Genomic DNA, 14,731 nt, shown 5'->3' on the forward strand with positions numbered 1-14,731 from the left:
AACTCTTAGATTTTAGAGTCAAAGAGACTTGGGTTTGAATCGTGGCTTGGTTTTGTGGAGGGTGGTTGGATTATTTGGACCCTCCTGCTGAAAGCAACTGAAATTTAAAAAAAAAATCTTCTTAAAATTATCAGATAGTAACTGGCTAGTTAGCTCAGTTGGTTAGAGTACAGCCTTATAACACCAAGGTCACAGGTTCGAATCCCTGTACTGGCCAGCCACCAAAAGGGGGAAAAAAAAAAAAAGCATCAGGTAGCCAATAAAATACAGTCAAACATTTAAGGGAAAGGTACATAGGTCCTGAAGCCACTTTTGCTTTGAGGGCATTTGCTGATGTGGACAAACTTGGGTTTCCTATTTGGCAGCCTTATTGGGATAAGCAGGCAGAAGTCAAGGTGAAAGCCTGCCCAAGGTAGGAAACCTAACAGGAGCTGGGATCCCAGAGAACCACAAACTCAGGTAAGGATGATCCAGAAGACTGCAGAAATATCTAGAACGTTACGAGGAGCACAGGACCAAAGGAAAAAGAAAAATTGAGAATTTATGGTCACAGACACCCTTGGAACAGGTTTGTAGCCAGGTTCACATCACCCATGTGATCCAGGCTATTCTAGCTGAGATGTCTGGCAGAAAGAAACACCAAATCTGGTGGAAGAAACTGTCATCTAGAATCCCCACAAATAATTTTTCAGGCAGTGAGTAGTACACAACCAAACATACATGGAAATAAAGCAATAAGAGCAAGAACCAGCAGAAACAACAGAACAAAAACAGACCCACAAAGGCTTCAGATGAAACTGTCAGTCACATTATAATACAACATTTATTTTAAACTGTGTTAAAAATTTTAAAAAGAGCTTGGAATTATCAGCAGGAACCCAGAACTGTAAAAAAAAAAAAAAAAAAAATGGCCAGGCAGATAGGAATGGAAAAAACCCACCGACTTTATTTATTTATTTATTTATTTATTTATTATTATTATTTTTAAAAAAGATGACCGGTAAGGGAATCTTAACCCTTAGCTTGGTGTTGTCAGCACCATGCTTAGCCAGTGAGCGAACCGGCCATCCCTATATAGGATCCGAACCCACAGCCTTGGTGTTATCAGCACCACACTCTCCCGAGTGAGCCACGGGCTGGCCCCCGACTTTACTTTTAAAAATGAAAAATACAGTAACCAAAAGTAAAAACTCAATGGCTGGGATAAATAGCAAATTAGAGACAGCTGAAGAAAGATTTACTGAACTAATAACACTCAGGTCAACGGTTCAGATCCCCATACCAGTCAGCAGCCAAAAAATATAGAGCTGGGTGAAAAAAAAATGCAGAGACAAAAAGCAAACAAACAAAAACAAATATGAAAGAAGGGTTACAGAGGATATTGAGGTCTAACATTTCTCTTCTTTTGGTAGGTGTGCAGGGGCAGCCAGCTGGTACACAGATCAAACCCCAGACCTTGGTGTCATCAGCACTGTGCTTTAACCAACTGACCTAACTGGCGAGTTACCAATAACATATTTCATTGGTATTCCAGAATCAAGACAATGGTGCAGACAATGTTTAAAGACATGATAGTTTAGAATTCCAAACTGAAAGAAGATACTAATTAAATCCAATGAGTTATAAGCTAGATAAATAAAAAGAAACGTACCCCTAGATACATTGCAGTCAAGGTTCCCAGCTATGTGATCTTGGGCAATTGGTTTATCTGAAGCTCAGTTTCTTAATCTGAACAATGGGAATACTTAGCAGTTCCTCAAAAAATATGTGAGACATAGTTTGTATTTATGAAATACACTGATAGGGCCGGCCTGTGGCTAACTCGGGAAAGCGTGGTGCTGATGAAACCAAGTCAAGAGTTAAGATCCCCTTACCAATTATCTTAAAAAAAAGAAAAACACCGATGAACACTAGCTGGTTAGCTTTGGTTACAGTGTGGTGGTGTTACACTAAGGTGAAGAGTTCAGATCCCTGTATTGGCCAGCTGCTCCCCCCCACCGCCCCAAAGAGAAAGAAATACACTGATGGACCTTTCATAGGGTGAAGCGGGGGGAGCCCAGGTTTGGATGAGAGCCATAGGACCTGCTGGCTATGGGACCTGGGGAAACATCACCTTGCCAAGCATCAGCAGCCTCATCTGAAAATGGGGCTAATAATTCTTACCCTGAATTCAAGCCAAAAATGTGCATAAAGCCAATTAAAAACTTTGGGTTCCTTTTTGTCAACGAACTATTCATCCAGCACAGGTGACTTCTGAAAAGGAGGTAAGACATGGGGATTGGGAGCACAGACCTGGGTGAGAATCTGGACTCTGCAAACAACTGGTTCACGATTCTCAATCTCAGCCACCTCACCTGCAAGATGAGAACCGAAATTGTACCCTTGCAGGGAAACTAAATGAGTTGACATATGTAAAGTGCTTATGGTGCCTGGCACATATTAGGAGCCCACTAAAAAGCAACTGTGGAGGCACCTGAACTGAGGACCTTCTGTTTATCTTCTCTCATTGATATCTTCAGTTTCAGTCCTGGAGTTCTATTGAGTCTTCTGCAGCCTAGAGTTGGCTTGGAATGCCAATGCTCACCTTCAACATTTAATAGTCCTCTATCTTGGCCTGGCATTTCTGCCACCTACCAAGTCTCCATCGAAGTCACAAAACCAGCAGGCACAGAGCCCAGGACTCTTCTTCTAGGCTCCCTCCATCTTATGGTTTTCTTTTGAATAGGTTTGCTAAGCAGCTATATATCCACCAAACTATATCCTAAGTACAGCACGTCCCAAACTCTGTTCATCATGACACTCCCTCAGGTGTTTGTTACAGAGCCCCAGCCCCTCCCCGGAGTTCTGGTTCAGTAGGGCCGGGGTGAAACGTGGGAGTCTGCATTTTTTTATTAAGCCCTCCAGCTGAGTCTAAAAATTAGGTTGTGTTGGGAAATACTTCCTCACATCTCATACTGCTGTACACACAGCTGAAAAGGAAAGATGGTTTGGTATAACTACTTTGAATCTAGGTCTGTCTTACCCATTCCTACCATAAATGTTCTTAAATGGTCCAAACCCAGTGTTTCCCAAAGTATCTTCCGAGGTACCCTATTTTTGTGAGGTGCTTTCCAATAAAGGGGTTCCATGGTGAAATACTTTGGGAACCATTGCATTCTCAGTCTTACTCTTGAAAATTTACACCGTGTACTGAAGAAATTTAATGTTGTCTCACCCCATTTCTTTGATCTTGGATCCCCTTTTCCTTGCAACACCTATTTACACTATTTCTGCAGAATATATTTTGCATAAATACCAGTTTATTGCCCATTGGGTCTTGCAGAATCTGGAGTTCCTAAGTATTGGTTTCCATCTCCTCTTTTCCTATTTATGAGAACATCCTCTGTGGATCCCAGGTGGGTGGGAATTAGGTTTGGATTGGTGCAGTAGCAAGGCTGACATTCTGGAGAATGAACTAACAAAAAAACATAAGCCATGGAGAATTCATTTGGTTGGGTGGTGTTGCTTGCTGGAATGCCAGTCCAGATGCCAGTCCATGGTTTGCTGACTAAAAGAATAGCATTTGGTCCCTGCAAACTTTCAGACCAAGTATTTACCTCAGGGCAGGGGCCCAGCTCTTATTCCTTTGGCTGTCATCCCCACAAAGGTCTCTTCCATGTCCCTGAAGATAATCCAAGGAAAGGGGGTCTTCCAACTGGAGCACAAGTAGGAGCCAAAGGTATAAAAAAGGACAAGCAAGCACACCCACAGTGGGCGTGGCCTGAGATCCACCAGCTCCAGGTGCACTTGGCATATCCCCTGCTGGGCACTTCTTGCTCAGAGTAGGGTCCCCTCTTGGGCATTAGCCGGCAGGCTAGAGCCCCAGGTATTCAGCCAGGAACACTGCAAGGATGCGGCTCAGGTTGTGTACCGTGGGTGGGTGAAGATTGGCCTCAGTGTCAGCGGGAGTGTGCCAGACAGTGGGGAAGGGCGTGGAGATGAGATGAAGCACTGGGACGCCTGAAGGGGAGAGGGGAGACTCCATCAGTCCTGCTGTGGCCCACCACAGGCCAAAACCCAGCCTTGGGCTCTGGGTAACCTTGCCTTGCCCCCCTCCCCAACAGAAGATACTCTGTTCTGGCACTTTAAGAACTCTGAACCCTAACCCTAACCCTCTTCCTATTATCCTCATTTCCCAGATGAGGAAATTGAGGCACAAACAGGTTCAGCAACTTGCCACCAATCCCCAGCCCTGGGAAGGGTCATGGCCAGGTCCAATTTGTCGATTCCTTGGACCCCCACTCCCCATCCCTCCCTGCAACAAGTACCTCTGCGGAGGAAGGGGATGTGGTCATCTTCCACAGAGCCAGGTGGCTCTCCAGGTTGGAAGTACATCACTTCCTGGGGATGAGACTGCAGCAGGTTCAAATGGTGCAGACGCTTCTCTGGAGGTGGTGGGGATTAGAGAGTAAGAGTTAATCCTCAGCAGTCAAAGGTCCTCTCTTCACAAATCAGTAAAAGGAGGGACCTTAGAGATAAAGCACTAGTCATCCCAACAAGAACGAATGACAGTTACTCCAAACTGTGGGCTTACTGTGTTCCTGGTCTCATTTCATTCCTCTGAGTCTAGGAAGTAGATACCCCTATACTATCGTGTCCATTTTATAGCTAGGAAATTGAGGCTCAAAGACATGAAGCCATTTGCCCGTTTTCACAGCTGGTATGAGGCAGAGGAAGGATTCAAAACCAGGGCTGTCTCACCTCAGAGTCCCTGTTTTGTAATCACTACACTTGACTGTGGTGGGATCTAGGGAGGTGGAGGAAGGCTGGATGAGCCCTTAGAGGACAGGTGCCTGGCCTGCCCCGGCCCTCTCTCCTGCATCCCAGGCTGGTGCCCACCTCCATCTTCACCCTTACCAATGCTCCTCAGCCGATGGAACCAGCGGACCGTGCGGGGGAAGTGACTGTAGAAGGTTGGATTGGGGGCTCCCAGGAGATCAAGAAGCATAAAGAGCTCCTAGCGAGAGAAACCAGGACTGAATGGAACTGAGTGGGATTCTGCCAACCCTGCTTCAACTTCTCCCTTCCTCACCAGAACCCAGTGGGACCCTGGTCTTACAATAGCCTGGATCCTGGTGGGGCCGGGACTGTGGGGTATAGACTCCATGAGCTGGGCCAGGTGACGGGAGCCATAAAGGGAGTCCTTGGGTCCCCATTCCTTCAATGCCTCTTCACCATCCAAGAAGAGCAGCTGCAGGGTCACCGGGGCTGCCTGTGGGAACAGGTGGCCAGGGCCAGCTCAGTGCCAGTCCTCGGCCTCAAACCACCCACATTTCCTGCCTGCTTGCACAGCTGAATGAAACAAACTAGGTGTCCTCATTCAGAATGTGATGGCCAATAGCACAGTCTCTGAGCCAAACTGCCTGGACACAAATCTGGACTCAGCTGCTTTATAGCCAAACAGGCACAGTTAAGTTACTAACTTCTCAAAACATCAGTTTCCTCATCCATAAATGGGATTAATAACAGTTCTATTCACAGGGTGCAGGTCTTAGCCTGGCATATAATAACTAAATAAGGATTAGCTCATTTTGTTATTCCTCAAGCTCATTTTGGCAAAAGAGACAAACCCACGAATGAATATACAAACAGTGAAATGCAGTCGGAACAAATACTTCCAAGAACTACAGGGTCCTGAGAATAGAGAGAAGGGGGTTGGGGAATGACCTGGTCTGGGGAGGGCACTGGGTCTATTGGAAAGGGATGTTTGCACTGAGGGAGGGTGGGAGCTGGCCTGGCAAAAATGGACCAGAGGGAAGAGTGTTCCTGACCAAGGGAACAAGATGGACCAAGGCTGGGGCCAGTGAAGAGGCCAGAGAGGTTTGAGAGAAGACCAGAGGGCTTAGTAAAGTCCAAGGAGTTTGGGCTTTGTGATGGGGGCACTGGGGAGCCATGGAAGCGATTTGAGCAGGTGAGGAGCATAACGAAAGTTGTGTTTTCATTCCATCATTCCACAAATTTTTATTAACATCCTACATTTTGACAGGCAATATTCTGAGCCCAGGGGATATTGAAGGCAACAAAAGAAGGTAAGTTTCTGCCTTCATGGAACTTATTCTAGGTGGGGAGACAGGCAAACAAATCAACAGAAAGCACCATAAAGCATGTGATAGTAATAGGAAGCTATTTTAGGGTGCTTGGGAAGACCTCTTTGTTATGATTTTTTTTATTTTTGTTCACTGGCCTGGTGTGGGGATCCAAACCCTTGACCTTGGTGTTATAACACTGCGCTCCAACCAACTGAGCTAACTGTCTGCCATTAGGAAGAGTGCTTTGAAGAGGTGATAGTAGACTGGACACCTGAATGAAGGGTGGGAGACGACAAGGAAGACATCTGAGAAAAGCACATTCTACGCAGAGCAAACAGCAAGCGCAAAAGCCCTGAGTGAACCCTGTGGGCTTGAGGAACACAGAAGAGTTGGCCAGAGGAGAGTGAGCAAGGGCTGAGGAACTGGATGTGACACTAGAGAGGTAACAAGGCACACCTCATGGACCAAGATAAAGACTCTGGCTTATGCTTGTAATGAGGTGGGAGCATGGGCAGGTTTTGGGCAGAGTAAGGACAGGATCTGACATTCAGGAGGTAAAAAGATCCCTGTGGCTCTGTGTGTGGAGGAAGATGAGAAGGATGATAAATGCCAGGCAAGGAAGGATGATGGCTTGGACTAGGGTAGAGGTAGCCTACTGCTCCTCACCCTACCCCTGTTCCTCACCTGCTCTTTGGCCCTGCTCAGCTCCAGATCGAGGGCCTGGGCCAGCTCCAGTAGCAGGGCACAGGGCACAGCTGAATCTGTAGCCCCCACAAAGGGGGCCGACCCAGGTGGGAAGAGCTTTGAGTCATAATGGCAGGCGAGGGTGAGATGACGGCCAGCGTCTGGGTCCAGCGTGGCCACCACGTTGCCAAAGTCCAGTGGCCCCAGAGGCGTTGAGGCCATGAAGGGATCCAGCTCCACATGCCAGCCTGCTGTCAGTGCCCGTAGCGTGGCCTCCAGGAACTAGTGGCAAGAGAAAGGTGGGCGGGTGGACGGGGACTGGGGAGGAGGTAGGGAGAAGGGCCATGTGACCTGAGCCATGCAGAGTAGTAGGGTTGATTTGCAAGTCAAACTGGTTTAAGTCATTCTCTAAAAGTTCTGCTGAGTACCTACTGGGTGCCAGACATTGGGGTGACCCCGCCTCTTGATGCCAACAAGACTAATCACAGCTTACTCTTAAATAGTTCTCACGATATGCCAAGCCCTGTTCTAGGAACTCTATGCAATAGGGACTGCCAAGGAATTTTGCAGATGAGAAAACTGAGGCCCAGAGAAGTTAAGAAACTAGTCCAAGGTCACACACTCTAAGTGGGTGAGGCGGGATTGAAACGCAAGCAGTATTGAAAGGATCCTTGATATTTCCTGGGAGGCAATATAGAGATGTAACAGCACAAGCTCTGGAGCCAACCTGCTTGGGTTGAAACTCCAGCTCTACCATTTATTAGCTGTGGGATTTGGGCAAAGTGTATAAGCTCTGTGGGTCTGTTTCCCCATCTGCATAATGGAGATTATATTGATACCCACTTCATAGGGCTGTTTGTTGCTTGTGCCTAGCACATAGTAAGCTTTTGTTGGGGGCGGTACAGCCTGTTGGTTGGTTACCGGTGTGGGAATGTAGAGTCGGATTAACTCCGTTAGAGCCCCAGTTCTGCCTTTCAGCTGCTTTGGGATCTTGGACAGGATGCCTATTCCCATTCTTTGGCGGGCTGGAGCGTCAGGGATTGGAGGTGGGACCCCTTACCTTTCTGACTTGGATATTGCCGGGGCTGCCTGGGGTTCTCACAACCAGCAGGGGGCGCAAAAAAGTGCCCCAGAGACGCTGCGGGTCCAGTTGCCCCACTACCCTCCGCAGCCGGGCTTCGGATAGGCTTCCGATCAACGGGGCCTTGAGAGGGAGGTGGGAGAGGGAAAAGAATGGCAGCAACCTTTATACCGACCCTACCCCGGGCGCTGTCGCCCCCAGAGTACCGGTTCCTGTTCGGTCTACAGCATCAGAGACTTGGAAGATAAATCCTAGATTCAGGAAAACTCCCTCCAAGCCCATCCGGTCCATCCTACCCCAGTCCTGATGGGGAAATCTAGGTCCAGAGAGAGTAAGGGACTTTAGGAGTAGAACCCGGAATTCCCAGTCTTAGTACTCTAGACCCTTCTTCTTAAAGCCGAGCTACTGTTACAGAACAAGCCCAAAGCCTTATTCCGTTGGTAAGGGGCGTGCGCTCAAATAACGGAGACGGTGGTACCTGTGGCTAGGACCATGCGATAAAGCCACGTCAACCCGAGACTCTGGGGAAGAGAAGGAAGGGAATGAAGTCCCTCGAGGTGCCCGCTCCCCCCCCCCTCCGGCCTCACCCGCAGCTCCTGGCCCGGCGGCAGCTTCTCCGTCCTGCGGTGCCAGCCGCTCCAAATGATGTACAACGCCGAGCCCACGGCCAGCGTCAGCAGCAGCAGGGGCAACAGCTGCACCCGCCGTAGCAGGCGGCGCTTGGATGGTGAGGTTGGCTCCGCGAGGCCACGTTCCCCGAGCCGTAGCCGAGGCCGCCCGCGGCCCCCGGAACGCATGGCAACTTTGCCTGAAACCGATCCCGGACCGTGGATTGAACTTAGGCTCAGCCAATTTCCACCCCACGGAATCACAAGACCAATGAGCAGCAAGAGCGGCTGCACCACCCCACCCATCAGCGAACAGTGAAACCAATGGGAATGCTAGTCCTGAGGACACGCCTCCCTGCCTCCTTGGGGCATTAGGGTTGGTTCCCCCGAGAGTTGGCACAACCCAAAAGGGAGCGCGAAAGGGGTAGGTTCCACCTCAGCGGAAGAGGAAAGCCAATGAGCAGCGTTTGATCGTGGAAAACATTCGACCTCCGGGCGCAGGTCCACGCCCCTCCCGAATGTAGGCAAGGGATTGGTTGTGTGGGGTCTGATAGATCAATAGACACGTCAATAAACCGGCCCTGAAGGAAAAGGGGCAGTGCCCATCCCTGAAGCGAGGAGCGGATTGGCTTCGCGGAGGCCGCGCCCCCGAAGACGGGGTCGGCGGGCATTTGGAAATGGTGTGTCGTTTCCCTCCTTCGACCTATACCGTTCTACAAAGAAATGCTTTGAGTCGGATCCCCTTTCTTTTTCTCTCCATTGTCGTGAACATCTGCCCCGTATGATCCTGAATGGCCTCGAACCACACTACTCGAGGGTTTTACCCCACTACTACGCAGGGCGGACGGGGATCACTATGGCAACAGGCCACGCCCCCACCCTCTAGTCGGGTTTGCGCAGGCGTCCACGGAAGTGGGTTGCAGGAAGCGGAAGCCCCGCTTATCCCTCTCTCCCCAGAGGCAGAAGCAGCGCGGAGGAGACGGGAGTGATCTGTACGCGGAGCCACCATGTGAGGCCCGGCTAGGCTTCGGCAGCGGGAGTGAGGTTAAGGGTGTAAATTTAACCGATTTACAGTGGAAGGGGGTGAGCAAATCGGGGGCGGAGGCCCAGATTTTAGGGATAAATTGGAGTACTTTTTTCCTGATGAGTTTGAGAACCAGCATGAGGCCTTTGACGACTTATGAGTTCGGGAGAGGGGACAGCTTTATCAGATAACGGGCTGGGAGCTTTCCCATCTAATTAGTCTTGTCGAAATGAATTTTCAGGGGAAGAAATTTTACGAATAAAAGAAACCTGGGGAGAGAGAGTGCAGAGTTTTAGGAATAACGATTTGAGGTGAGGGACTCTGGAGATGGGTGGCTTTAAGACATAATTTGCGACTTTTATGGATACCGCGTCACTGGAATGATTTTGCGTATTTACTCATTCAGCAAATATTATATTGAGTGCCCATGTATCAGGTATTGCTTTAAACACATGGGCTATATTAATGAATAAAACCTCCCCGTCCCCAAGAAAAAAACCCCTGCTACAGCTTATGGGGGGGAGGGGTGGCAGGCAATAAATAGATAATAAACAAGCAAAGTATGTGGTGTGTTAGGTAGGTGATCAGGGCTCTGAATAAAGAAACAGTCGATTAGGGTAAAAATAATGGGGAATGTCAGAACTTAATAACTAGCACAGAAGGACACTTTGAGAAGGCAAAACTTGAGCAAAGACCTGAAGAAAGTGAGGGAGTAAAACACACAGATATCTGGAGGTTCCAGGCAGAGGGGGCAAATGCAGAGGCCCTAAGATGAAAGTTTGACTCATTTTCAAGGACCACTCAGGAGGCCACTGTGGCTGGAGCAGAGTGAAAGAGGGGGCACATGTAGGGCTTTGCAAAAACTTTGGGTTTTCCTCTTTACACTGAGATGGGAGGGTTTTGGAGAGTGACTTGGTATGATTTAGGTTTTAGCATAACCCCTCCTACTGCTCTGTGGAGACCAGTCTGTCAGGGAACATGTGTGGAGGCAGGAGACTCCCATTAAGACTCCAGGAGAGAAATAATAGAGATTTAGACCACGGTAAGAAATGGCCAGATTCTGGATATATTTTAGAGGCAGATGATATATTGTGCTGATAGATTTGATGTAGTTTGTGAGAGAAAGAGAGGAGTCAAGTTGACATCAGGGTTTTTGCACAGAGAACCAGAAGGATGGGGAACGCTGTGGATAGAGTAGGTTGGGTGATGTGGAGCTCAACCTGGGACGTGCAAAGTTGGAAGTGTCTAGCAGGCATCCAGGTGGTGATACCAAGAGAGAAGACTGAGCAAGAAAATGAGTTGGGGCAAGGTTGGGGAGACACTGAGGGCAAGGCCATGACCACCCATGCTCCCAGCTCCAGCTCTTCTCACATATGTGTTCCATATTTGCCTATTCAGGAGCCTCCTCAACAAGCCCAAGAGTGAGATGACCCCAGAGGAGCTGCAGAAGCGGGAGGAGGAAGAATTTAACACAGGTCCACTCTCTGTGCTCACGCAGTCAGTCAAGAACAACACCCAAGTGCTCATCAACTGCCGAAACAACAAGAAACTCCTGGGTCGTGTGAAGGCCTTTGACAGGTGAGCGCCTGGGTCCTGGGAGGTGTTCTGTCCAGGTCCTGAGAAGCAGCCCCAGCTCCAGTCTGAGGAGCCTGAAGACAAGGTTTCTCAGAAGGCTGGGGTGCAACTGTCTCTCATTTCTTCTCCAGTTGTACACTACAGTAGTTATGGACATGTACTTGGGAGCCAGCTCACCTAGGTTTGCATCTCAGCTCTGCCTTTTAGCAGCCAGTTGATCTTCAGCATGACTTTATCTTGTCCGTATAGTGGCAGTAATCATGGTGATTGCAAAGATTTAGTGACTTAATACGTGTGAAGTGCTTAGTACAACATCTAGCACACAGGTCACTGAATCAGCTTTTGCAGTCATTACGTAAGTAGAGTGTCTACCCATGTCAGGGACTTGTTCTAGGCTCTGGAGACACAGCAGTGACTAAAACAAATATGGTTCCTTTATTCACTGAACTTATGCTGTCCATAGAGAAGCCAACAGCAAGCACATAAATATAAGTGATGATGAGTTCTATGAAGAAAAATAAGGGCTGGCTGGTTAGCTCAGTTGGTTAGAGCATGGTGTTGATAACACCAAGGTGCAGAGGTCTATCCCTGTTACCTACCGGCCAGCCGCCAAAAAAAATAAATAGAACCAGGAAAGAGCATGGAGTACTGGGAAGGGGCTACTGTCTCAGATGGGATAATCAGAGAGGCCCTATCTGAAGAGGTAACAGTAAATAGACCTGAGTAAAAATGAAGGAGCAAGCGAGGTTTTTCATATTTAGGCCAGAGGGAACACCAAGTAATTTTTCTTCTGTGGGCCTCATTTTCCTTATCTGAAAAATTGCATCGTCATAATACCCCTCATAGAATAGTCGTGAGGAAAAAAGATATTATGTATGAAAAGCATTTGACGATAAACATATAACTTGCAACCTTTAATTAGCATTTAGGAGGTACTTCCTCACATCAGTGTGATAAGGCTTAATTTGAGAAAAGTTTTGCCAATACCTGTTATATGACCATAAGCAAGTCTTTCACTCTGAACCTCAGTTTCCTTTTTCTTTTTTTTTTTTTTTGAAGATGACCAGTAAGGGGATCTTAACCCTTGCCTTGGTGTTGTCGGCACCACGCTCTTCCAAGTCAGCTAACCGGCCATCCATATATAGGGATCCGAACCCGTGGCCTTGGTGTTATCAGCACCACACTCTCCCAAGTGAGCCATGGGTTGGCCCTGAGCCTCAGTTTTCTTAAGCTGAGTCTTTTTTTCCTTTTTCTCTAGCTTCTTCCTCTAACCCCATCTACCTTCCATCCCTCCACCCTACCTGGCCTGCACCCTAGTATGTATCCTGCCATGTCTGACTCATAGCCCTATACTAAATTTACTTAGGCCAGCCCGCCCACCACCATCACTCTAGAAATCTTCCAAGGATTCTGAATTGTACTGGCAAGTGGGCAGTGTATATGTTTCTCCCACCCCTTTTTTTCCTACTAAACATAACTTTCCATACATACTGTTCTCTACCCTGCCCTTTTCACAGTATCTCCTGGAGGTTATTCCATAGCAAAGCATATAGAGTTCCCTCATTCTTCTTTATTCTTACTACTTGGTAATATTTCCATCAGGCGTATGTACTTTGGCTTGGTTAAACCAGCAACAGTTGCGCTTCCTGTGTCTCCTGTCCTTTCATCTCCCTTTCCTCCATTTCCTTCTATTCTTTAAACTTGCTTTAATTTTTCTTCTAGCAGCTATCAACCACCTGACAGGTTATTAAAGGTCTCTTTGTTTACTTCTTTCTTGTTCTTCTCCCCTCACTAGAGTGCAAACCCCATGAAGGGAGGGATGCCATCTCTTTTATTCATTGCCATATCCGTTGTGTTGCAAGCTATGCATGTAGTAGGTGCTCAGCAAGCATTATGAGCTAATCCGTACTGTCATCACACATGCCCACTCAACACCCTGAACACAGAGACAAAGCACTACTGGAGTGGAGGTGTCAGGTCCCACCTCAAGCCCCAGCACCTGAGGAGCCTCTGGGGCCTAGAGAGAAGCAACTCTTTTGTTGCTGCTTCCCTAAGTACTCAGAGTTGAAAGGCACAGGCAGAACCATTTATTTGCCTTTACCCTGTGCCTGGCCCTGTTTTAAGTGCTTTACAAAAATGCTATATTAATTCATTTAATCTTCACAACAGCCCTATGAGGAAGGTACCATGATTGTTTTATTTATTTATTTATTATTATTATTTTTTTAATAAAAAGATGACCCGTAAGGGGATCTTAACCTTTGACTTGGTGTTGTCAGCACCCAGTGAGCTAACTGGCCATCCCTATATGGGATCTGAACCCGTGGCCTTGGTGTTATCAGCACCACACTCTCCCAAGTGAGCCACAGGTCGGCCCTGATTGTCTGTTTTAGAGAGGAGGAAACCGAGGCACAGAGGGGTGCGGCCTCAGCCTCAGGACTTGCAGAGGTGGCATTAGAAGCCAGGCCCTCCAGGCCCCAGGGCCTGCACCCTTTCCCAGGTCATGCTGCTGGAGGGGGACAGCAATACTGGGCAGAGGAAGGGTGATCAAAAGCTCCTTCCCCCCTCACTCCTGGTGCCTCCCCACCCCCTGCCCCCACCAGGCACTGCAACATGGTGCTGGAGAATGTGAAGGAGATGTGGACTGAAGTTCCCAAGAGTGGCAAGGGCAAGAAGAAGTCCAAGCCAGTCAACAAGGACCGCTACATCTCCAAGATGTTTCTGCGTGGGGACTCAGTCATTGTGGTCCTGCGGAACCCGCTCATTGCTGGCAAGTAGGGGTTCCCTGCCTGCTGTCAGAACTCATCCCCCATCCTGCAAAGACTGCCCTTTGTGATGGGAATAATAAAGTTGTGTGTGTTTTTTTCTAGTGGTATCTGTCTGTTCCTAGGCCCTTGTCAGTGGGGTGGACTCAGGGGAGGGAGGGAGGTAGCTGGACGTGGGGCTAAGCACTGGGACCAGGACCCCTGAGCAGGTGAAGAGGCCCTGTCTCTGCCCCATCCAGGCCTCACTTTCCCCATCTGTGAAGCAAATAGGTTAGATGGAAATGACCTCTCAGTTCTGATGCTGGAGGAAGTTTCCATTTGTTCTGTCAGCAGGCATCCCCCAACTGCCTCTTCTGTGCCCAGTCCTGTGTTGCAATACTGGAGACACAGCAAAGCTAAAGACAGCCTTCGACCTGCCCTCACAAACAGGAGGAATAGAGACGTGTTTCAAGCAGTCAATAGCCAAATACCGACAGGGATCATGGCTAATGCCTGCTGAGCTGTTGGGGTGCCAGGCTCAGTGCTTTTCAGTTGTCCTCCCAAGAACTGAAGCAGTCACTGTTATTAATTTCATTCCTAAAGAAGGAACAGAGGCACAGAGAGGTGATGTCACTTACCAGGGTCACCCAGCCAGGCAGTAATGATGCTGTGATTCAGCTTCCCCACTCCACGGCCTGTGCCTTAACCCATGAGCTCTGCTGCCCTCATGGTACAACTTAATTACCCTAGAGAGGAATTCTCTGACAAATGTGAGGAGACAGGTGGGAAAAGGAGGCCATATTTACTGTGGGAAAATTAAAGAAGATCCCTGTTTTGCTCTGGTGTGTACATGGCATGCTCTGTCTCTTGTCTGTCTTCCAGATAGGGCCAAATAGGAGTTCACAGTCCTGAGGTCAGGATTAAATGAGATGATCAGATGCACGCTG

At 48.4% G+C, this 14,731-nt stretch overlaps 2 protein-coding genes across 4 annotated transcripts; one reads left to right on the forward strand and one right to left on the reverse strand.

Annotated features, from left to right (window-relative positions):
- Positions 1-915: 915 nt before the first annotated feature.
- QPCTL (glutaminyl-peptide cyclotransferase like) lies at positions 916-8,630 on the reverse strand. Its single transcript, XM_063111274.1, has 7 exons — positions 8,421-8,630; positions 7,813-7,956; positions 6,753-7,034; positions 5,099-5,251; positions 4,897-4,996; positions 4,308-4,424; positions 916-3,999 (listed from the first exon to the last, which is right to left on the reverse strand). The coding sequence occupies exons 1-7, from the start codon at positions 8,628-8,630 to the stop codon at positions 3,854-3,856; spliced, it is 1,152 nt and encodes a 383-aa protein (XP_062967344.1). The 3' UTR covers positions 916-3,853.
- A 732-nt stretch (positions 8,631-9,362) lies between these two features.
- Positions 9,363-13,909, forward strand: SNRPD2 (small nuclear ribonucleoprotein D2 polypeptide). Of its 3 annotated transcripts, none has more exons than XM_063112338.1 (3): positions 9,363-9,450; positions 10,864-11,043; positions 13,644-13,909. In XM_063112338.1, coding segments are annotated over exons 1-3 (357 nt in total). In that variant the 5' UTR covers positions 9,363-9,448; the 3' UTR covers positions 13,819-13,909. The 3 variants fall into 3 exon arrangements, with proteins under 3 accessions (XP_062968408.1, XP_062968409.1, XP_062968410.1); XM_063112339.1 differs by having other exon boundaries at positions 9,397-9,485; XM_063112340.1 differs by having other exon boundaries at positions 9,450-9,524.
- Positions 13,910-14,731: the final 822 nt, after the last annotated feature.

The sequence above is a fragment of the Cynocephalus volans genome, chromosome 10, assembly GCF_027409185.1.
Source record: "Cynocephalus volans isolate mCynVol1 chromosome 10, mCynVol1.pri, whole genome shotgun sequence".
Lineage (NCBI taxonomy): Eukaryota > Metazoa > Chordata > Mammalia > Dermoptera > Cynocephalidae > Cynocephalus > Cynocephalus volans.

What these genes read in the sequence shown, in the direction of transcription:
- QPCTL (XM_063111274.1), bottom strand. Translation starts at nt 8,630, where the DNA reads ATGCGTTCCGGGGGCCGCGGGCGGCCTCGGCTACGGCTCGGGGAACGT. An exon ending in CGCCGGGCCAGGAGCTGCGG is followed by an intron (nt 7,957 to 8,420) that starts GTGAGGCCGGAG and finishes CTCCCTCTCAAG; the next exon opens with GCCCCGTTGATCGGAAGCCT. An exon ending in CATCCCCTTCCTCCGCAGAG is followed by an intron (nt 4,000 to 4,307) that starts GTACTTGTTGCA and finishes TCTCCCCTTCAG; the next exon opens with GCGTCCCAGTGCTTCATCTC.
- SNRPD2 (XM_063112338.1), top strand. An exon ending in CGTGTGAAGGCCTTTGACAG is followed by an intron (nt 11,044 to 13,643) that starts GTGAGCGCCTGG and finishes TGCCCCCACCAG; the next exon opens with GCACTGCAACATGGTGCTGG.